Genomic DNA, 23,134 nt, shown 5'->3' with positions numbered 1-23,134 from the left:
TCACACAGGTAGGCCAATTGACTGAACCGGGACTGCTCCCCCAGTAAAAATACTCAACACAATGAGCCAGACTGGCACATTATAGGCCCCTTTGTAAATTTCAGTCTACATCAACATAGAGCAAGGGAATCCTGAGATAATGTTAAATTGTTGCAAATAATGATTGGAAATATTTCCATGACAACCACTGTATACTTCAAAAACAATGGCAAGGTTCTGTCAGAGCAACAGCAATAACACAGTTTACCGTATGTGCTGGCAAAACCCTTCATCAAAGAGTTACTTAACTTCTTTACCATGTTGATGAACAAGATATTCACAGAGAAAAAGATGGACGAAGAGCCACGGAAAAGGTCAGTGTTCTATTTCTAACTTTTTATGCTGGAAGATGGATTTAAAGAATGGCTATTGGAAGAACTCCAGTGCAGTCCCTTGGATAGAGATAGAGCACTTTGTCACGGGTTAAAAATGTTAAATCCAAGAACAGCACCACGCAGGGGAAAAAAAGGAGCAGCTTCATGGAACGAAAGCTGACTGCGTAAGGAAGAGTGAAAGCAGCAAGTGCATTTCTTGGTGTGAAGTTTGCTGTCATGGCTGAGGCCACGCTGGGAAGGACACTAGTATTTCCATCATTACATCATCATAATAGTGTAAATTGCAGGGCTCAGACTGGATGTAATTAATACTTACTATCCCATGGTTTTCACAGTAAATACCATGTACTGTGTGCACTTGATAGATATGGGCCTTTCAAGATCACTTGGTAACCACATAGGGTAGATGAGTATATATCCCATTTTTATAGCCTCTTTCAATCCAAAGGATTGTAAAGTGCCTTAAAAACTACCTACAATATGTACAGTAATCCCTTCCACCTCACTACCGAGCTGAAATGCAGCACTTTAGGCAAAGAACTTCAGCAACTATTTAACAGTATACAGCACTGCTAAATTATAATTTAGGACAGAAATTAAAGAAAACTGCATCTATTGAAACTGCAAGGGAAATTTAGGTAGACAGAATGTAGCCACACTGCCACTAGAGGTCAAAGAGTCTACAACTCAGTAACTTTATGACTAATAATACCATTTGCAGTCATATGTGCTAAGAGAGGATAAATCAAAATCTCATGCTTAAGAATGAAAGCAGATCTGCACTGGGCTTAGGGAGGAATTTCCACCTCCTGCATATATAACATTGTGCAATTGGCTAGAGATATTATGGTTTTGTTTCACTTTCCTTTGAAGCATCCAGTATAAGGCACAGCTGGAAGCAGGATAGTGGACTTGATGGACTATGGCTTGATGGACTAAGGCTATGGCTAATACCCTTTGGATTATATGCTACTGTTACATGTGGCTGAATCCTTTCTGTTTACATGTGGCTGAATCGTGACTCAGGATTCTTCTATATCATGGAGCACTCAGGAGCTCCACAGTCTGCCTGGGCTCTGTAGCCATGGAATAGAAATGAAACCTGATGGAGATATCCCCTCAGCGGCAGCCACATACTTGCTGTGTAGCCACTGACCTCCTGTCTCCACACATGAGTTATTTGACAGTTTGGTTTCGGAGCTGTCAGCTGACTCTGCAGGCTGTAAAGGCCGCTTGGCCCATTCCATCTCCAGAGCCGTCATTCAGCAGAGAAGATCCCACATTATTGGCATGTCAGGGGCAGCTCCTCCCTAGTGACTCCAAGGGAGACCATGCCTGGGATCTGATAGCTTATAGGGCAGTAGGGGAGCAGAGTCACAGAGATTTCTTTGGCCCATACCCTAGCTGATGGCTCCAAAATAGACCTCTGAGATGGTAAGAACAGGTTCATTTAGGTCAAAGATCTCCACTTGCAGCAAAAGTCAGAGGCCTCTGCAGGACCTCTGCAGGGCTGGTTGGGTTAATGGGGGTCACTCATTTGAGCTCTCAACCACTTTCAGAAGTGCTGCAAGTCCCTACCATGGAGTGGCTGTTAATCATGGTCTGATCATAGAATCAATCATAGAATCATAGAATATCAGGGTTGGAAGGGACCCCAGAAGGTCATCTAGTCCAACCCCCTGCTCGAAGCAGGACCAATTCCCAGTTAAATCATCCCAGCCAGGGCTTTGTCAAGCCTGACCTTAAAAACCTCTAAGGAAGGAGATTCTACCACCTCCCTAGGTAACGCATTCCAGTGTTTCACCACCCTCTTAGTGAAAAAGTTTTTCCTAATATCCAATCTAAACCTCCGCCACTGCAACTTGATCCTACTCGTACAAGTAAAAAATCCCTTTGACTTCAAAGAGAGCTGGAGCAGGCTCTCTGTAATTTTGTGATGGACACAAATAAGTACCAGCATGAGATTTACTGACTCATTTCACTTAAGATTCAAGTCAGAGTTTGAATGTAGGTCTCCAGAATTGTAAGGCTGGTGCCGTAAACCACTGTGGCACCTGGCCCCACTGATTTGTCATGTTGAAAGTTTCTCCATTGCTTCTGGGTCTCCTGTAGGTGAAAGTGATACTCACTGCCAGGGTGTCCTCATAGACATAGCCATAGTAGGGAGTCCCAATGAACATGGGAGGGGTGTCCTGAACATCTTCCACATTGATAGTGACTGTGGTTGTGGCTGAAAACACCTTGTTGTCTCCCCTGAGCTTCCCACCACCGTCCTACAACAGAACGCATTGTCAAGTCATTATGCTGAAATTCACCCACTGGAACTCCTGATTGGAGATTTATCAGCTCACAGAACCACACACTCCTGATTAGTGCACTCCCAAGACTAATGCATCTCCTGCAATACATACAGGGCCAGAATCATCATAACAAGAATGTGTGGAGTTATTTATTCTAATCTTAGCAAGAAAATGGTCAATAACAGGTGGAAACAGCTCAACTAAACAGATAGCTTTAGAGCTAATCAATGAATGCCAAGAGTTATAGAAAACTCTGCTCTGTCCTATTCCCTCTATTTTCGATTTGTTTGGTTCCCTCTTTGATTAAGCAGACAGCCCTGAGTCTCCCTGGAGTCATTTTTAACATTAAAAGTGGTTGTGCTGGTACATGGAATCATGTGTGTTATTTTGCGTTTGAGCTCCTATTTATCAATGCCACCTAAGAAGAAAATTAGTCTTTGCAGGAAACAGGTGAGTCAGAAGAAGAGGCCAAATCTGGAGGAACATCTATAACTTTTCATGCTAAATGTAGGGCAGAACAAAAGACACTGCACTGCTGGGGAAAATTAAATTCTGCATATGATCAAAGTCTCCTAGGGACTCTTGTGATACAGTCAAAGGTGTGGAACAGCATAAAGCTGGGAATTGTTAAGTGGCCATGGCGTAATCAACTCTGTTCGTGCTACTGACACGACAGAGCCAATTAGAGAAACACCTCAGTATATGAGAAGATTTTAACCCCTTAATAATTATGCTGGCTATTAAAGCAGTGAATGTTTTGCATCCCCACTGTAGCAAGAATAATTTTGCATCCCCATTTTTATGAAGAGATATGTCCACTCCCCCCGCCGCTCTGCACTATAACAAAGACAGGTGAATTTGGACCACATTTTGTGACAAACTCCTCCCTGGCTCAAGTCTGGCTCCAAAAAATTCAATGACGCCCAGGCCAAGCTCTTCTTACAAAACACAAGAGCACTTAGGAGGTCCTCGAAAATGTTCTTTGTGGCCTAGCAGAAGTCATGTCACCACATAGCACCTGCCCAAACATGTCTGTCAGAACTACAGGTCTCATATATTTCTGCAAGCCTCTGCGCCTCGGAATCAATAGTTTTGCAGCCTGTTATGAGTCTACAGCAGTGCCACCAGCACAGGTTCCATAGGATTTATAGTAGCGGGGAGAGGAGTGGAATGTGCAGCTGCCTCTAAAGGAGGTGAATAACTATGGTCCATTAGTCAGCCCATAAGAGAGGGAAGAAAATATACTCTTTTTAGAGAAGAGATGTGTCACCTCTGTTCTGCAGCGTGACTATTCTCCACCTGCTGTACTGACAAAGAGCAGTAATGCACACAGACACTGACAGTACTGCAGTTAATTACTCTACTTTATGTGCTGATAACTCTGACTCCTAGATATTACTTCATGCCTTCATAATGGTGGGTTCCCTACTACAGCACACACACTGCTGATTACTGCACTAGCCAGAAGGAGGGTAGCTCTGAAGGCATACTTCTCTGGATCTAATTCTTCCCCATTCTTCTTTGGGCCATCCTCAGATGTGGCTTTCCACAGTTAAAGTCCTTCCCCTTCCTGCCTCTTCTTTCAGGAAAGAGCTTGATACCTTTGCTACCACGGTGACAAAATGAGTTCTTGATTTTTCATAGTCTAGAGTGATCCCTGTTTTGATGCGAAGAACACCACTGTGTCGGTCTATGGTAAACTTATTAGTACGGATGTTCTAGAAGAAAAGAAGAGGAGAAGTGGTGAAAGATTACTGGTATGGAAACAAGATTGGTATTTGGACTATCTTTCATTTAACTTGCTAAAGATATAGGCTAGAATAATAAACAGAGGTGGGTAAAAAGTCTATAATGAATGATTCATGTGATTAATTTCACCTCTTTGTGTTCAGGAACAATTTATGAACAGATCACAATTTTCTCATTATTCAAAATAATGCAGCAACCTTAACTTAGACATTTCCCAGCCTTTAATATTTAACTATTTTGCCATAATATTTTGTTAACATCGTTTATTAGATGGAATTAGTTAGTGTTTTGGGATTTTTTTGTTTTAGAAAATAAAAAGATGACCCCCCCCCAAAAGTTGTGTCCCTCTTCAGGGCTTCAAAATTCTACTGGCTTCCAAAAAACTGGCAATAGTTCATGTACACTCCATTATCTGGAACAGTGGGCAGGATTTTGAGAAGTAATTGCTGAATTTTGGGTGCCTAATCTGACGTATTTTAAAGGGGCCTGGTTTTCATAAGGTGCTTAGCAGTCACCCTCTGAAAAGCAGAACTTTTGAAAAAGAACAGGAGTACTTGTGGCACCTTAGAGACTAGCAAATTTATTTGAGCATAAGCTTTCGTTCGCTAAAACCCACTTCATCGGATGCATGCAGTGGAAAATACAGTAGGAGGATATATATATATATATATATATATATACACACACAGAGAACATGAAAAAATGGGTGTTGCCATACCCACCATAACGAGAGTGATCAGTTATGATGAGCTATTATCAGCAGGAGAAAAAAAAACCTTTTGTAGCAATAATCAGGATGGCCCATTTCCAACAGTTGACAAGAAGGTGTGAGTAACAGTAGGGGGAAAATAAGCATGGGGAAATAGTTTTACTTTGTGTAATGACCCATCTTTTTAAGGTGTCTCATGGTGGGCACCAAATATTGAAGCACCCAAATTCACTGGTTGTTTTTTAAAATCTTGACCTATTTGAGTAGACACCCCTACTGGAATGTTCTATCCCATATATTGTAAGAAGCCAACACGTGAGAGAGAGCATGCCCCTTTTATGTGATACGTGGGAGCTCTCAGGGAGTGAACCAATAGCTCTTGTGGAGCCTTTTGCTTCAATCAATGCACACTTTAAATGGACTTTTTGCTAGACTGATACGTTAGTCATATATACATGTTTGGCATGGCTTTCTTCGCTGCACATTTTGTGAGCTTAGTGAAAAACCCTATGCAAAATGAATTTCATATGAGATTTTTCAAAGGATCATAACTTGGCCATATCAAAAGCAAATTTCAACAGGGGACTCAAAGGCTTCTCTTAACGGTAAGGCTATGTTTGTACCAAATTTCAATTTTCTACATTCATCTAACCTGGCTGCATGTAGCACTGTTCACAAAAAGTTTGCAATCATTTTTTTTATAATGGGAAAATACATTTGTTCAGTGTCCTCATATTCAAACATGACTAAACCAATTTTTCCTCAAACTTTAAAAAAAATTTGCCTTCAGGAAGAGCACAAATCTAGAACATTTCTGTCACAAAGGTGAAAGTTTTAGGAGTTAATGAGCAACTCCTAACAAGGGGATAGGGCAGATAGAAATGTGCTGTCAAACAAAAGCACAGCCAGTGAAAACTGTCATGGTATTATAACAATGCTCTGTAAATAATGTGCCTCTTCAGTGACTGACTACAGGTGACATTAAACAATGCAACATATTGTCTGCTAGCTCTATCTCTTGATAAGGAGAAAATGAGGGTCATTAGCATCTCAAAAGTGGAATAGAGTGGCAAAACACAGAACAAAAATGACCATGAAAAAAAAGTAAGACACTCAATTTCTGTGAGAGAAATGGGTTTTCACATAGTGACCTGATCTGAGGGACTTGTCAGAATTGCAGAGTGGATTTGTAAGTGGCATTTAAAACGAGAGTTCGATTTCCTTTGCAGTAAGATCATTGTGTTTGGTTTTTGTGTCTTTTTTGGCTGATTACAGTACTTGGTTCAGGATGTTTTTTCTTTCAGTTATCTCATGTTAAGACGATTAGCTTTATTCCTACATAAATATTTGCATTTTCTCAAGTAGACATTGATTCCTGCTCTCACTTTTGTCTAAGTAAATAGTGTAATGAATGAGTTAGTCTATGTGTACCACTTCCTCTTACTGGGGAGAATCAAAATTATTCAGCTGCAGGCTTAAGCTTTTAGCAACAGTAGCTCAGGTTGTAGCTACTTTCTTTACAGGATTGTCTTGACGAGGGAATGCGGTCAACTCTTTCAAACATGCCTATTACATATCTGTTATTAGTTCACCCAAGGCAGTGCCCTTGTTTGTACTTCTCTTCATTGAGATAGTGCAAAAGTGATAGTAGCTACTTGCCTAGGCTCCCTATAAATAAGAAAGAGAATAAGTGGGGAAGAGAAAAGGACGTAGGAAACATGGGAATGCCAATGATGTGGCAGGAGACAGATGTTCTGTTAGACCCTTAAAACACTGCATAAGTTAATCAGTGTTGTACGTATGAGCAGGAGGAGGGCAGCAAAAGTGAAAGGACGTGTGAATATATACGATGGAGGTAATAGAAAAATATTTAGCTGTATGTATTAGTTTTTTGGCAGATGAACCCTACTGCACCATCAGATCGCAATGCAGACCCAGTCATATGAGAGCTCTTTCTCTGCTGACTTTCTCAGCTGTCTGACTCTTATCCAGAGTTAACAGGAGTGCAACAGAGGTTTTCTGACTCACCTGACAATTCAGCAGTGTTGTTTCCTCCTCCCACACTAAAGACTTACTTAGTATAAAAGTTGCACTGCATTAGTTATCCTGGCATAGTTAAAGCAGTACCTCCCCCCTACTGTGCACGCAGTTCTATTGGTGTGCACGTACTTATACTGGTATAACTTATTCCCATACAGGAAGGGAAATAATCTATGCGGGTCTAAGGCACCTCTTTCTGATCTAACTGCATCTACACTAGAGGTTGTACCAGTAGAACTACTACAATAAAAACAAAACAAACAAACAAAAAACACACTCCCCTAAAACCAACTAACTATACTGCTATACAATGTGTGTGTAGACCACGCCTAAGAGGTAGCCAGGAGAGACAACACTGACTTCACTGAGAAGCAGAAGGAATGTTGTAGCTGAAGCACTGCGGAGAACCACGTGTGGCTAGAAGCTGCTGAGAAAGGCTGAGGAGGGATCAGAGAAGGCAGGAGGAGGGCTGAAGATGACTGAATCCTGAAGTGAAGCTGAATGCTAACAGTTCCCAGTCCACAGTCAACCAGCTCCAGCCTTTTCCTAGGAGGTGCATATTAATTTAGAATCTATTTATCTCATGCATTGTCTGGGATCACTCCTACTGCTACGGTGACACTTCTAACAAGCAACATGGCCTTGTTTTTATCCTCCTGGGGCCTGAACACCTCAGTAAATGAGACTATTTTTAAACATACATGTGATGCCCATACCTGCAAGAAGTAGGTGATACTTCCCCCAGAACCCGTGTCTTTGTCCGCTGCCTCGATCTTAAAGATACTGCTCCCTGAGGGAGTGTTCTGTGAATCAAAACAGTTACTAGAATCAGGGGGACTGGCAGAGTAATGGGAGGTAAAAGATGAGAGAGGCAAGAAATGAGGAATGAATGATAGAGAGCTGGAAAGCAGCAAAGGAATGAGAAACCAAAAAAAGAAAAGCAGGTGGGAATGGGGGATTCAGAAAGTAGAAGGAAAAGCAACTGAAAGGGAGGGGAGAATGAAACCCAGAATGGGATGGAGAGTGAATGGGCACATGTATGAGTAGGGATGAAAGTGAGGGAAATCATGGGATGAAAGAGGAAGAAAATATATTAAAAATAAGGGAAAGTCTGGAGCAGAAACAGGAGGAGAGAAATGTCTGTTTAGGGGTCAAGGAGACAGAGAAATGATGTCTCCCATTGAAGTCAGTGGTAAAATCCTCATTGACTTCAATGGGAGGAGGAGCAGCAGGCTTCCTGTGGAAAATATTGTGCAAATAAACATCACAGGTTTCCCACAGCATGACTTCCTCATTAACTGTACGCTTTAGTGATACTCAAAACCTAACCAGCTAAACACTGAGCTAATCACATTAGTGATGGTATGTTACAGAAAACACATTCACTCCTTTTCCCTGCTCCCCGTTCAAACGTACTTGTAGCATTGAAAAAAACCTCAACCAACCTCTGGGACTTGGACTATGTAAGGTGTGTTGATAAACTCTGGACTCTCGTCATTAGCATCTGTAACAAGGATTCGGACTTTTTCAGCAACCTGGAGTGGAATATGATGAACACTTATTGAAATAAACTAAATTACACCATACACTTGTTCATTTGCATACTATGATCCCGACTGGCTAAGGAGTTCAATAGCAGTGAAAAACTGCTTTTTTATGGAATGTCCTCAAACTACCATCATTCAGTAGGAAAATGGGAAGGGGGAACATCACGGGCTTCTTAAAGAATTCTCCCGCCCCGCCAAAAAAGAAAAAAAAAGAAAAGCAGTGTAAAGCTTTCCCTGAGATTATTATTTATTGATGTATATAATGACTTTCAAAAGTCTCAGGGCACTCTCTGAACAACAGATTATGGGGCTGATTTTCAAAATTAGTTTCACACTTACTAGACTCTTCAAGAGCTTCAAACGTACCTGATGCATGCACACAAATGAGATATCTGTGCATAGGCAAGGCTACCTAGGTGCCTAGCTGGCTATGATGTGCACAGATACCTCATTTGATGCCACTGGTGTTAGTGTGCATTAATTGGGTGTGTGCAAATGCATGCAGCCAACTTTGAAAATCTGGCCCCATTTATACCTAGAGAGATCACTCTGACATCCAATATAAAGGAGCCCCTTCTGGGATGGAATGCAGTAGCTAACATCAATTCCTAGCAAACCTGCACCATTTTTTGTGAAGTAAAGATGTATACTTCATCCAGATACTTTTATTTAAGGAGATTCCTATGGCACTGCTCATTATAGCTGAGCCTCCTAAACATTTATTCTCACTATACTTCTCTGAGTAAGGAAGCATTGCAGAGTATCATTATTCCAGTTTTACAGATGAGAAAATGAAAACAGAGATTAAGGCCCAGATCCTCAAAGTTATGTTGGTGCCTAACTTCCATTGAAATCAATGGGAGTTAGGTGCTGAAATACCTCTGAAGATCTGGGCCTATTTGACTTGTCCAAGTTCCTATGGATAGTTTTGTGGCACCTCCAGAAATAAAAGCCAAGTTTTCTGACCACCAGTCCTGTGCTTTAATAATAAAACCATCCTTCCTATCTTTAAAGCAAATAAAAACAACAGGGAAACGTATGGGTCTCATAGTGGAATTAGGTCAGGATATTGGTGCAGTCACTTCAATTACTCTTGTGAAAATGACATCAGGGCCTTAATAATCAGAAATGATCAGAGCTTCAACAAAAAAGAAAACAAACAAAACAAAGAAACAAAAACAGCACCCCAAGCAACACGGAGCTTCTTAGTGCAATGCCATGCCATGTAAGTTCAGCAGTGACTCAGAGGGAGGAATGCCAGCTACGGACTCTCCAACACTAATTCCTGCAACACTGAATTTTTCATTATAGGTCTCCAAAAATTGACCAGGCCCTACTCTTCTTTGGGCTTGAGACCCACTGTGGTCTCAGCCTAAGGTGACACCTTGTATGAAAAGCCACTATGGTTTTACAGCCTACTTTGAGTCAGACTTTTGCCTTGGACCACAGAATCCAAAATCAGTTTGAAATGACTGCAAGGAGTTGGACTTAGGTCTGAGTTACTGTGATTTCATCAAAGTGCATAAGTAGCATAAGACCCTCATTGGACCATGTTTTCTTATATAACAAGATGCTGTCTGAAAGGTGGCTAATGCAGAAAAGGTGAGTTTGACAAGCTTTGGCACATGTGAATACTCACTGTACTCAGGCCATCTGAAATACTGACTATAACTTCAATCTCATCTTCTTTCTGCAAACAAAGACAATTCATTTAAACAGAGGTTCAGTATTTAGCAAGATTATTCAAGGAGGGTTTGCGTATTAAAATGGATTGCAAGAATACCCAGAGTCTAACAGTTAACACTAACAGAAAGAGTATTGGAAAGGAAATAAAGCCTCATGTTTTGGGGCATAAACCGATCTCTAACTATTTGTGATTAGGATGAGTCTTCCATGGGGGCGGGGTGGGAGGTGGAGGAAATTAGCCCACATTGGCATTTTGTGGGATTTCTTGCATTTCCCTCTAAGGCATCCAATGTTGGTCATTGTTGAAGACAGGATGCTGGACTCTATGGACCATGCAATTTGATCTAGCAATTCCTATGTGTGAGCTGCTGGAAGCCAACCTTTGCATTTTTCAAGAAAATGCTAACTAAAAAGGTATTGTGTGAAACTTCTGCTCACCTGATGTACAGTAGTTTAAGGGATTTCATAAATATTGGGCAGTCTCACCTGAAAAGGATTTCCCCCCAAAACAGGTCAAATCAGGAGTTTAGAGCATCTGATCTTGAAACAAGGTTGCCTAATATGCCGTGTTTGGTGGGACTATCTGAGCTGAAAGGAAGGGCTTTCATTTAGCTGGATACATGTTTCTTAACCCATTTTAGTGACTTTTATTTCTATTATTTGTAATCAGTCCCAAACGAAACATTTAAGGAAATTCAACAGCAGCAGTCTAGCACTTAATTGGGGATCCGACACCTAGGAAAACATGCTTGTGTGTATGTGGGAAAGAGCATATATGCAGAGCAATATTCATCTTTGGTACATAATCAATCTGTCCTTGAAAAGTAATTACAGAGAACCTGACTCATCCTACATCTGGGAGAATCCTAAAGAAATTCAGACTCCATTTCCAAGGATTAGAGAACCTTAGCTGCATCAGGAACTAGACAGAAAACAGAGTAGTAATAAATACTGAATTTTCTATTTGGCAAGAGTTTAACAGTTGGGTACTCCAAGATTCTGTAGTAGAAGCAGTGGAAAAGGAGGTGACAAGTGCAATAATATACTGTATTATGTTAATATGGATAGAATTAAACTGCAGAATAAGTTTACATGATTTGGAAGCCAAACAGACTCAGACTTTATGGCCAGAAGGGACCATCGTGATCATCTAGTCTGACCTTCCGCACATTGCGGGCCACAGAACCTCACCCACCCTTGCCTGTAACAGACCCATAACCTCTGACTGAGTAACTCAAGTCCTCAAATCATGACTGAAAGATTTCAAGTTACCATTTACACTAGGGTATGAACTGACACTCTCCCTTAAAACTATTAATCAAATTAAGAACTTGAATCCATTATAGAAACATGCAGATGGGTACCATTTCATTATGCTTTACCTCTCTATCAAGGGCCTCAATCAAGGTGACATTTCCAAAGTTTGTGTCAATGGCAAAGTAACTTCTTGACCCAGCTTCATAAGTCATTCCGTAGGTCACAGGATCTCCTTCTGGGTCGGTTCCATTTAGAGTGTACACATGTGTACCTGAAAAAATAGATTTAGTCATTCCACAAGACTTCCCAATGGTAACTTCAACGAGGGTATGTTTTCAATGAACTATTTCTTATGCATTTAGCTCCTTTTTATGGTTAGTGAAGTTTTGTGAACCAGCTCCGATTTCTAGGAATGTATTCCTAGAGTCTCAGAGTTTAAGGTCAGAAACAAACCCACATCATACGTATACAGTTCAATAGTTATAATTCATAATTTTCTGCCTATTGGTTAAACCCGGATAATCAGTGCGGGTAACTGGTCCTCCCCTTCCAGACCCCTCAGCTGCAGAATACCACAAAGTTCAATCCTCTCCCCTCGTATTGTTCATTTGGAAGAAGAGTAGCTGACTAACCCGGAACCCAAACAAGGCTGTGGTGATGCTGGTAGGAAGAAGTAAGAGCTCTGAATAATTTGTATCCTCTGTAATATTCCCCATTATTGAGGGTAACTGTCCTCAGATTGTTAAGCTGGTCCACACCATTGGGGTCCTCAGTGCTATTCGATGCCCAGCCAGCCATGGGAGCATTAAAATGCCCACTTCCATCTGCAGCTGACAGGAAGACTGCTGCCCATCCTCACAGGACAGCTATGCCTCATTGGAACAATGGAACTGTCAGTCAGTATGGGGAGCTCTGTGAATGCTGAAGACAACTTCCACAAGAGCTGGACCTGGACTATGGAACTCTCCCCTGACAGAGATATCATAATGACCAGTCTTACCCAGTCTCAGAACTAAATAAACGTCAGCGTCCTCTCTTCCACTTAGCTTTCCCTTCATTTAAATTCTTCACACAACGCACCCACCCACCCACTTACTCGCACACAAACGAATAAATCCTATAAACTAATCAGTCTAATTCGCCTACAAGATGGTCAAAAGAGATATTATTTCTATTTTTAAATACTTGAGAAGACGGTGCCAACTTGTGTGGTGAAGTGACTCCTTTTATCAATAGTGACATTTCCTGAGGGGCTGCATTTTCAAAACATTGTGGGGCATTTACTGGGCAACATCCTTGAAAGTCCATTATCCTACTTTGAATTTATATAGCACTCCCTTCATGCAAGGATCTTAAAATACTTTTCAAATGTCAATTAACTGGGCCTGGCAGGTGGTGTTATCCCCATTTTCCAGGTGGGTAAACCGAGGCACAAACATGTTATGTGAGTTGCCCGAGATCATACGACAAGTTAGTGCCAGAGACAGAAGTAAAACTCAGGAGTCCTGTGGTCCAGTCCAATGCACTGGGAAGATCATTCTTTCAAGTCAGAACCACATAAAAAAACCCGGCAAACAACTCTGAAAATTATGCTCAGAACTTTTCTCCCTTGAAATTCTGAGGCTTCAGTACATAAAACCACGCTTATGGAAACATATGTTTTATATTGTGGCAAAAGTATTGTAACTGAGTAACTCTACCGGCTGGGTAAACAGTGAAATTTGCTTATACAACAGACAGCCCACAAAAAGTCATAGCTCCTTCTCCTAAAGGAAGGATCGTGGCTGAGGAAGTTCTTTGGCAAGGTGATTAGAAGGAAGATTTTTTTTCCTGGCTCTGTCAGTGGCAGCATGAATGATCTAAGCACAGCCCAAGAGGTGAACTGTACTCTCCTAAAAATAAACGTGGCAGAGGTGGGCTCCAGATTTAAGGATTCACACAAGGTTAGTGTGTATTGTCAGATGAAACCACCAAGTTTTGCCTGGTTCCTGGTTAAAACCATTCAGAAACACTGAGTTTTGCAAGATTTTCACCCTAAGTTATAAAGCAGCTTAAGATCACGCAGAGGTCCAATATCTTTTTGATATCTGCACTCGAGCACACGTGGTTATTTTAGCAGCAGAGACAGACAATGCTGCTGCAGGTTACTAGCTCCTTAACTACAGTTGATGTGCTGTGGATTGTGATGCTGTCAGTAGCAACTATGCACCATAAATGTTTTGTTGTATTTTCTCGGGTTTTGTAATAAAAGCTTTTCAAAGATCACTTGCTCACTCTTCAGATACAGAAATTAAACCTATCACAGGCACAACACAATGGAGCAAAAGGCTAAAGGGCTGTGGAACATCAGGCAACATGGCATCTGATGCTGACACTCAGCACATTTGGTTAGCCGCAAGGATAGAGGGATTATTTTGAGAGGCTAGTGGAAGATTCAGTCAGACTACACTGCATCAGGTCTCATTTGTATGGCAATCTCTGCTATTGGAAGTGCTAAAAAAGTGGTGTTTTCTTAAATTAAAAGTTTAAATTTTGCAAAGAGTAACAGAGGGACCAGAGGAATGCTGGTAATACACACTGCCAAGATTCAGCTTAACTCATCCCCAGGGAGTATGTAGAGTTTGGAAAACAGGCGCACAAAATTGCAAACCAAATGTTTTCCTGGGGCTTTTCCATTTAAAAATTCCCAGGAAAATTATAAATATAACTTTGTGATTCACCAAGTAACTAGGAAAAGGCACAGAAGAGTCAAGGAGTTATTTTTGCTTTACTGCAAAATAAAATAAAGGGGGAAAAAGAAAAACCTTGGTCTGAGATTTTTCTCAAAAAATGGGGTGTTACAGTGAGGTGTCTACGTCCTGACTGTATAAGGGAGCTGATTTGCAAAAGAGATGAACATCCAGCAGCTCCCATTGATTTCAAATGTTCCGGTTTTTGAAAATCTTTGTCTTGATGTTAAACACGTTTCAGGATAGATTCTGCTCTCATTTCTACAGGCATATATCTGGATTAACTCCATTGACTTCAGTGTCAATGCAGTCTTTTTCTCACTCTTTTTTCATGTCATTATAACTTTCCACTTTTTAATTGCCTCACTGTTATATTTCTCACTCTCTTGGTCTCTTCAACCTGATATATCTCTGTGCTGTCTATTTCCTCTCCAAATGCGAAACTGTTTTTCTGCCTTCCAGCTGATTTCTTCTGCCTCTCTGAGACATCCTGCTGTGAGTTTCTAGCACATTTGTCTGTCTGTGGCAGCTGTTCCAGTTGTATTATCTGTTTAAAAAGCTATACTGGGAGTTTCAGATGCCATGAACATTAGTGATAAAAATAGCACTTGACATTTGCAATACAGGATACCTTTCATCTATGGAAATCAAATAACTTTAATTAAGCCCAACAATACCACTGTGCAGCAAATAATATACCCATTGTACAGATGGGGAAACTGAGTTAAAGAGGCCCAAGATCTCACAGCAACCCACTGGCAACCTAGAAATCCTGGCTTCCAGTCTCATACACAAACTACTCTTTCAGGCAGGGATGTCCTTTTTATTGTGTTTGTATAGCACCTAACACAATGGGGCCCTGTTCCATCATCGGGACTCCTAGGAACTGCCCCAATACAAATAAATAACAATAATAATATCACTCCCAAGAAACACATGACCATCCAGTAGACAATGCAGCATAAGGGCTACAAAAGAAGACTTTTATGCAAGTGTGTGAGAATGTATTTCAACCTGAACTTGTGCAAATCCATCCCTTCCCACCGAAGTATCTGCAGGATGGAAACTGAGTGAACAAAAACCCAGTAAGGTTTTCATCCTTTGCACAGTTTTCATCCTTTGTGGGCGGGAAGTGGGGGGGGGGGGCGCAGAGGGAAGAGGATCTGCATGGAGGGAACACCACTGTAAATCAAATATTAGCCATACAATCTGGCATCTTCTTTGCAAACCTATGCACTAATCATATCAAAATCTCTTATGGTAATTGAAGAATTTTACCTGCTGCAGTTTTTAGGGACTTTCTTATAAGGGCAGCAGGAAATTTCTACTGCTGAAGGTAATACGAAACATTGACATTCATGTCAAGTTTGCGATTGCTGAGGTCTCCCAATAGGAAACAATGGGGTTGATTGATCTTTATGCCCCACTGTTTCCTGAGCTGGTTTTTTGGGTATAACTGATACACTTGTTTATGTGACTACTGGGTAGTTAATGTGCCACTGAAATTGAATTGTTTGATTGCAATTTCTCTTCCAGTTCAGTCTCAGCTCCTAATATTGGATGAGTTACATATGAATGCACAAGCTCTCCATATCATTAACACCCTGGGAACACTTCCCAGCACACTGTTAATGCCAATTAAAAATCTATCCTAGACACGCTGACTCCACTTGCTGAAAAAGAAATAAATTAAAAATCCAACCATAATCCTATCTGTGGGTTCAAGCAAACAGCCCCCTCCTGTCATAAACAGAAGCAAATAGAGTATTATTCATACAGGGACAGGGGAAAATACAAGAGTAACTAATAAAGCCACAATCTGGCCCTTTGGCCGCAACCTCGGTGAGGGCAGAAATCTTTGCTTAGTGTAGCACTCAGCACATAGGCAGCGCTCAAACAGCACATTAGCACTGAAGCAGCTGCCCCACATGGATCCTTCATGTGGGGGAGCCTTAGAATAATAAAATCATAGAAATGTAGGGCTGAAAGGGACATCAAGAGTTCTTCTCGTGCAGCCCCCATGTGCTGAGGCAGGACCAAGTATACCTAGACCATCCCCGACAGGTGTCCAACCTATTCTTAAAAACCTCCAGTGATGGGGATTCCACAACCTCCTTTGGTAACTTGTTCAGGTGCTTATAGTATCAGTACAGTTAGAAGGTTTTTCCTAATATCCAACCTAAATCTCCCTTCCTGCAAACTAAACCAATTACTTCTTGTCCTAGCCTCAGTGGACATGGAGAACAATTGATCACCGTCCTCTTCATAACAATCTTTTACATATTTGAAGATTGTTATCAGGTCCCCCCTCAGCCTTATCCTCTCTAAACTTCACATGCCCAGTTCTTTCAACCTTTCATCATAGGTCGGAGTTTCTAAACCTTTTACCTTTTTTGTAGTTTTCCTCTGGTCTCTCCACATCTTTCTTAAGGTGTGGTACCCCAAACTGGACACAGTACTCAGCTGAGGTCTTACCAGTGCCAAGAGATGGGAGCATTACCTCCCGTGTCTGACTCTTAATACACCCCAGAATGATGTTTGCCTTTTTCACAACTGCATCACACTGTTGACTCACATTCAGCCTGAGATCCACTATCACCCCAGATGTTTGTCTGCAGGACTACCACCTTGCCCATTATCCCCCATTTTGTCGTTGTGCATTTGATGTTTCCTTCCTAAGGGAAGTACTTTGACCGTGTCTTTACTGAATTTCATCTAATTGATTTCAGCCCAATTCTCCAATTTTTCAAGGTCATTTGAACTCTAATCCTGTCCTCCAAAGTGCTTGCAACTCCTTCCAGCTTGGTGTCATCCATAAAATATTTAATCATACTCTCAACTCCAACATTTAAGTTGATGGAAATATTGAATAGCTCTGGACCTAGGACAGTCCCCTGTGGGACCTCACTAGATATTTCCTTCCTGTTTGACAGTGAACCATTGAAATTACTCTGAGTTTTTTCAACCCATTACACATCTAGACTATCTGTTAAATTAGTAACAGAAGCATGCATTGAATTGGCCTGCAGGTAAATTTGTTTTACTTTGATTTTATTTTCTCATTTTTCTTCATGGCACATCCAAGTTCTAAGCAAGACTGGAAAGGAACATACCAAAGTACTGCCAGAAAAGGTATTTTCACACTACTTCTAGCCCACTCAGATAAGGAAATCTCAGACCAAAGAGGCTCGGAGAAGCACCTAAATGGCAGGGCCACCATCTCCTGGCTTCTGGACAGCAATCCTATGTCTCCTCTTATGAGAGCTGCCCGCATCATCTTAAATTTCTGAGCCTAGCTAGTTGCCTATCAGAGAGGCACTTCTAGCTGGGACTCTGAGACCACCTGAGATCTAAGCCAAAAAAACAGCTCCCTCTCTCTTTCCCCTAACCTCCTACCAACTTGCAGCTTCTGCCTGGGGTTTAAGTGATTTGATTATTTTTGAGGGAGCCCTTAGCATCTGGGTGAATTTCACCCAGTCTGAAATGGCACGAGAGTCCCATTTTGCTTTATTGTACACTAATGGATTTTCAGTCCTCTTATAGGCTTGGTCTCTGTTGGGATCTTGCCTTGATTTCAGTAGTCACTGGTCAGCCACTGATGTAGCTTCCCCAGAACAAACCCCAAATGTAGACAAGAAAAGCTGGGATCTACCTGAATGTCAGGGGTAGTATCCACTGGTGCAAATCACAACTTTCCTGACTGCACTGGGGGTTTGCTTGGTGTGGGTACACTGGTGCTGGCCTTCGATCGCTGGAGTCAGAGCAAATTCCCACTGGCACGGCAGCTTCAGCCTGCTTATAGTGAAACTCAGGTTCACCATGGGCAGGCTCCAGCTGAGCTAATTCCATTGGAAAATGCATCACTTAACACTATAAGCCAGCAGTAGCCAACCTGAGCCTGAACAGGAGCCAGAATTTACCAATGTACATTTCCAAAGAGCCACAGTAATATATCAGCAGCACCTCTCCCCAGCCCCCAGAGCCTCCCACCCACTGGCAGCTCCACCGATCAGCGCCTCCCCCTCCTTCCCCGCACCTCCCAATCAGCTGTTTCGTAGCGTGCAGGAAACTCTGGGGGTGGGGGAGGAGTGAGGGCACAGCAGGCTCAGGGGAGGGAGTAGAAAGGGGTGGAGTGGGGGCAGGGTCTGTGGCAGAGCCAGGGGTTGAGCAGTGAGCACCCCCCGGCACGTTGGAAAGTTGGCACCTGAAGCTCCAACCCCGGAGTCGGCGCCTATACAAGGAGCCGCATATTAACTTCTGAAGAGCTGCATGTGGCTCCGGAGCCACAGGTTGGCCACCCCTGCTATAAACTATGTGCTAAATGGTGCATTCCAAGGGGTTATCATTCCTTCCCCTCTTCTCTGGTTGATGTTGCCATTCTCCCATTGGTGGGAAGAGCTGAAGAAGAAACTCTGATCCCCCATGTCACAGAACCCATCAAAGAGTAAAGAAGACTCAGACCACATCTACACTATGGGGACTGTAGCAGCACAGCGATGGCACCATAGCTATGCAGCCATAACCTCTTAGTGTAGACATGGCCTACAGCGATGGAAAGGGTTTTTCCATCACTGTAGGATCATCACCTCCCCAAACGGTGGTAGCTAGGTCAATGGAAGCATTGTTTCATTGACCTACCTGCATCTACACTGGGGGTTAAGTTGGCATGGCTACATCTCTCAGGGGTGTGGATTTTTCACACACCTGAGCAATGTAACTATGTCAACCTAAAATTTAAGTGTAGACCAGGCTGCTGTTGCTGTAGTCTTCCCCAACTGGGAGTGGCCCTTTGTCCTATAGCTGCAGGAACTGAAGAGAACCTACGCCATCATTCCCAAAAGGAAGAGAAGGATCATTTTTGCTGCATAGGTCCTTTCCTGTTAGTGTGAAATTCCACTGGCTATATTTTCACCACCACTGAAATGCAGGTGTGTCTGGAGTAGAAGCAACCAGTACATAGCACTCCAAACAAGACTGGGATGGGGATACTTTTCCCACCTACACCATGACAAACACCTCCTGTTACAAAACATGTCAAAGAAACTTTAGGGTGAGATTTTCCAAAGCGTGGTGTTGCCCCACTGATGACAATGGGAGCAGAATTAGGCCAATGCTGAGCACTTTTAAAAATCTCACTCACTTTAATTCCAACCAGAACAGATAGGGCCTATCTTTTATGGGGCTCATTCAAAAGTTAGTAACTACAGCCAGACAAGAGTAAACACAAAACAGAGTCCCAGTGCTGCATATGGATGCATTGCTGTGCTATTTTTTTTTTTAAACCATAACATTTTTAAAGTAGAGCTGGTTGGGAAATAAAACCTCCAAAATTTTCAATACAAAAAGGACTTTTCCCCCCCAGTTAGTAAAAAAAAAAGTCACAAAAGTATTGTGACAGTAAATATTCAGCTATTCCTACTTTAAACATAAAAAGGATAGCCATTATTTGAAGAAAAACCTGGTGTGTGTTCTCTCTTACTTTCATTTCAGTGTACAGTTTGCGCTGTGGGCTTTCCTATGAGGAATATAAGCGGTCATTAATAATGATCAGCAACTCTGTTCTCTTCCCATAAACATCTGCCTGGCCAGACAAGAATGTCTCTTAATATCACAAATCATTTATGGCCTCCCAACACTTGTGCTCAGATGCTCTGGGTGAATCAGGTGACCAATTATGTGGGAGAGAAGAAGAATGATTTCAAAATGCAGTTTGCATCCAAACAAGTCATTTTAAATGAAGCGAGGTCCATGTGGAGAAAAAGAACAACATTTAAGTGCATCAAAGGCAAAGCTACAGAACATTTTGGGCATATGTAATGGACACCGTAACAAAATAAATGGTATGCTTTCCCATTCCTTTGTAATGATCCAGGCGAAAAAGGACAGCAATTTTAGAATTTATTTGAACACATGTACAGTGATACTGACCAACAGGTATGTCTTCTGAAAGGCTGAGAAGTGCCATGTTCCCATTAGTGCTGCTGGCTCCATTATCAAAGAAGTAGGGGGCATAATTTGCCTGAGCTGCAATTAAAACAAAGCAGAACCCAAAGAAAAGCGTTTCATAAACTGCAGTAAATTAGATTTCCTATCCTGCCTCTCTCTCTGTACAAAGAATGATGAGCCCTTTGGGAAATAATGTGAGTTTGCATGTAACACATCCAATTACACTCATGAACTTTTTACCTTTTAAATTTATATATACATACATACATACATGCACACACCCCTCTATCCCGATATAACGCTACCCGATATAACACGAATTCGGATATATCGCGGTAAAGCAGAGCTCCGGGGGTGCGGGGCTGCGTGCTCCAGTGGATCAAAGCAAGTTCAATATAATGCGGTTTCACCTATAATGCGGTAAGATTTTTTGGCTTCCGAGGACAGTGGTATATCGGGGTAGAGGTGTATATATGTTAAATTGCTCCTCTGTGGTGGTCTACCAATAGTTCATATAAATACTGCACAGCAGCATTTAAAGAATATGAGTAAGGGGGAAAAAAAACTAAACAGGATATGTTTAAAGAGCCTCAAACATTCAGCAACTGCGTCTTGCAAAGTAACCTTCACAACCCTTCACCATTTATGTATACAGCTCTCATACACTCTGTGTGTGTATGCCTGACACCTGGCCAATGGCTAAGTAATAACCTAATCAATATTCTAAACATATTTTCAAATTACACCTACTGAATGAGCAATAAGCCATAATTAAATAGTTACTTACTTGCTGCCAGACAACAAAGTTAAAGAAAAAAAAAGAAAGCAAATTAGTTGTCATTCTAATCACTCATAGTTAAAAATCAAAATAGCCCATTTGAAACGAAATTGCAAAAATGGAAACAGGAGGACGGGGTAACCTGCACAGTGATCAGTCTCTCAGGAAACAATTTCAGGACCACATTATCCCATCAGTAAGGATTACTGCAGGATATGCCATGTCCTCCTAGTTGTTTATTAACAAAGAGAAAGCCGTACTCACCCAGGCAAACATGCACCAAATTGAGAAATAAAGATGGGGCGAAATGCCTGACATGCTTCATCCCACTGAAGGAAAGGCTAATTTTTTCTCTGTTTCAAAGGTGTTTTGGTTTGTTTCTTTTCGTCTAAAGGGACAGGCAAAGTCTCCTTCAGACCTGTGCGGTGGTGAAATGTGCAAGAGACAGTAACAGATGTTAAGATGTTAAGCGGATGACACGTCTTAATTTCTGAGGAATTTAAAGAAGCTCCTTCCTACCACCTAATTAGACCAATTACTTTGCAAGGAGCTGTGGGACTCATTTCTGATACAAGGTTGGGAGGAATCAACATCACTCTCACAGGGTCGGTCGGTTGTTTGCACTGTGCTCAGGTTGCCTAATGAACCACTCTTCACTGCTTGAATATAGAAGCCAGGTAAAGTTGAATTTTTTAAAATGTGTCTTATTCTCTAACTTACACCTCTGCTTTCCAGAACTAAGAGGGGGTTTTATTTATTTTAGATTTTGGCTTCATTGAGAAACAAAGGGGTACGAACTCAAAACAAATGCACGGCACAGTAACCAGCAATACTTTAATATCAATACTTTAAAGGAGGCCAGTCATCAATTACAACAGAAAATATCATAGACAGAAGCCAGCGATGGTTTTTTTATTCTTGAGATGGCCTAAAGATTTGTTTTTTTAAATGTTTGGATTTCAGTTAAGTTTTTGATGCATATTTATAGCTGCTATATAACTTATAATTAACATCCTGAAACTTTTAAAAAAGTACTCCAAAGACAATATTAATGAAATAGTTTTTTCCCCCCCACTTTGTTTTCTGTTTCAGACAGTTAAAAGCGTATTTCATGCTACGCAAATATATCTATCTATTCAGTAAATTCAGGGGGGGAAAAAACCCACACTGGAAAGTGCATATAAACAAAACATAAGAGGAACTTGGCAAATGGTAATAGTTCCCAAACGGAGATGTTTCAGTGTTCTAGCTGTCAGCTTGATGCAGAATTCTTTCCCTTTAAGAATGCTCTAATGTACTTTAATGATGTTTTTGAATTTACAGAACACACACACACACACACAAAACAACCCCCTCAGAAGTTAGTAATAAATTAACACAAGTGCTTTTTATTTTTGTCCAAGATTTTTTTTTAAATAAACCATGTTGCTACTCAGGTGTGATCAAAGTTACTTTTTCTTCTGGCAGACATGACCTATGTACATTGGGACTGAATGTGAATTGGAAGCTTTGGTGAGATCAGTCCCATTTCCAGTGGACAGGTAGCCATGTCACCATACCCATTATCACAACTGCACTAGCTAGGCACTCTTGCTAGCAGCTGTCAATAAAGGCAGAGAATACCAACTGATCCTGGAGAATGAAATAATCTCTCTCTTCCTAAAGGTGGTTCCCTCTAAAGCATGCCTCGTTTTCTGGATCCAAAGCACAGCACGTATGCACATGCTTACCTTCACTAGGATTACTCACACACTTCCATGCTTTGCTGGATTGAAGCCATTGTCGATGGGAGCAGGACTGATCCTTGGTGGGAATAATTTGCCCTGTGCTGTCCATGTCCTAGAGGGCCCAACCATGCAGCAGCTGCAGACTGGACTCCAGTGGATATACTTCATTTGTCAGCACTTTCATGATCATTCCATTCATTTTATTATGATTAACTAAGAATTTGGAACAAGCCTTTCTGTTCTGTCCAGCTGCCTTAGACAGGCCAAACCCCGAATCCTTACTCAGCAAGAC

General features: G+C 41.5%; 1 protein-coding gene across 3 annotated transcripts in view; it reads right to left on the bottom strand.

Annotated features, from left to right (window-relative positions):
* Window positions 1-21,631, bottom strand: part of CDHR1 (cadherin related family member 1) — a 60,956-nt gene extending 39,325 nt beyond the window's left edge. Inside the window, exons 1-8 of one of the 3 annotated variants that reach the window (XM_073353296.1) lie at window positions 21,380-21,631; window positions 20,320-20,415; window positions 11,788-11,933; window positions 10,359-10,409; window positions 8,618-8,707; window positions 7,889-7,975; window positions 4,276-4,392; window positions 2,504-2,647 (exon numbers count right to left, since the gene is read on the bottom strand). In XM_073353296.1, coding sequence (XP_073209397.1) covers window positions 2,504-2,647; window positions 4,276-4,392; window positions 7,889-7,975; window positions 8,618-8,707; window positions 10,359-10,409; window positions 11,788-11,933; window positions 20,320-20,415; window positions 21,380-21,440 — 792 coding nt within the window. In that variant the 5' untranslated portion in view covers window positions 21,441-21,631. The remainder of the gene's footprint in view (window positions 1-2,503; window positions 2,648-4,275; window positions 4,393-7,888; window positions 7,976-8,617; window positions 8,708-10,358; window positions 10,410-11,787; window positions 11,934-20,319; window positions 20,416-21,379) is intronic. The other 2 variants (XM_073353294.1, XM_073353295.1) reach the window with 2 other exon arrangements.
* Window positions 21,632-23,134: the final 1,503 nt, after the last annotated feature.

Source organism: Lepidochelys kempii, chromosome 7 (assembly GCF_965140265.1).
Source record: "Lepidochelys kempii isolate rLepKem1 chromosome 7, rLepKem1.hap2, whole genome shotgun sequence".
Classification (NCBI taxonomy): Eukaryota; Metazoa; Chordata; order Testudines; family Cheloniidae; genus Lepidochelys; species Lepidochelys kempii.
The sequence above is the reverse complement of the archived record's forward strand: the minus strand, read 5'-3'. Positions and strand labels throughout refer to the sequence as shown.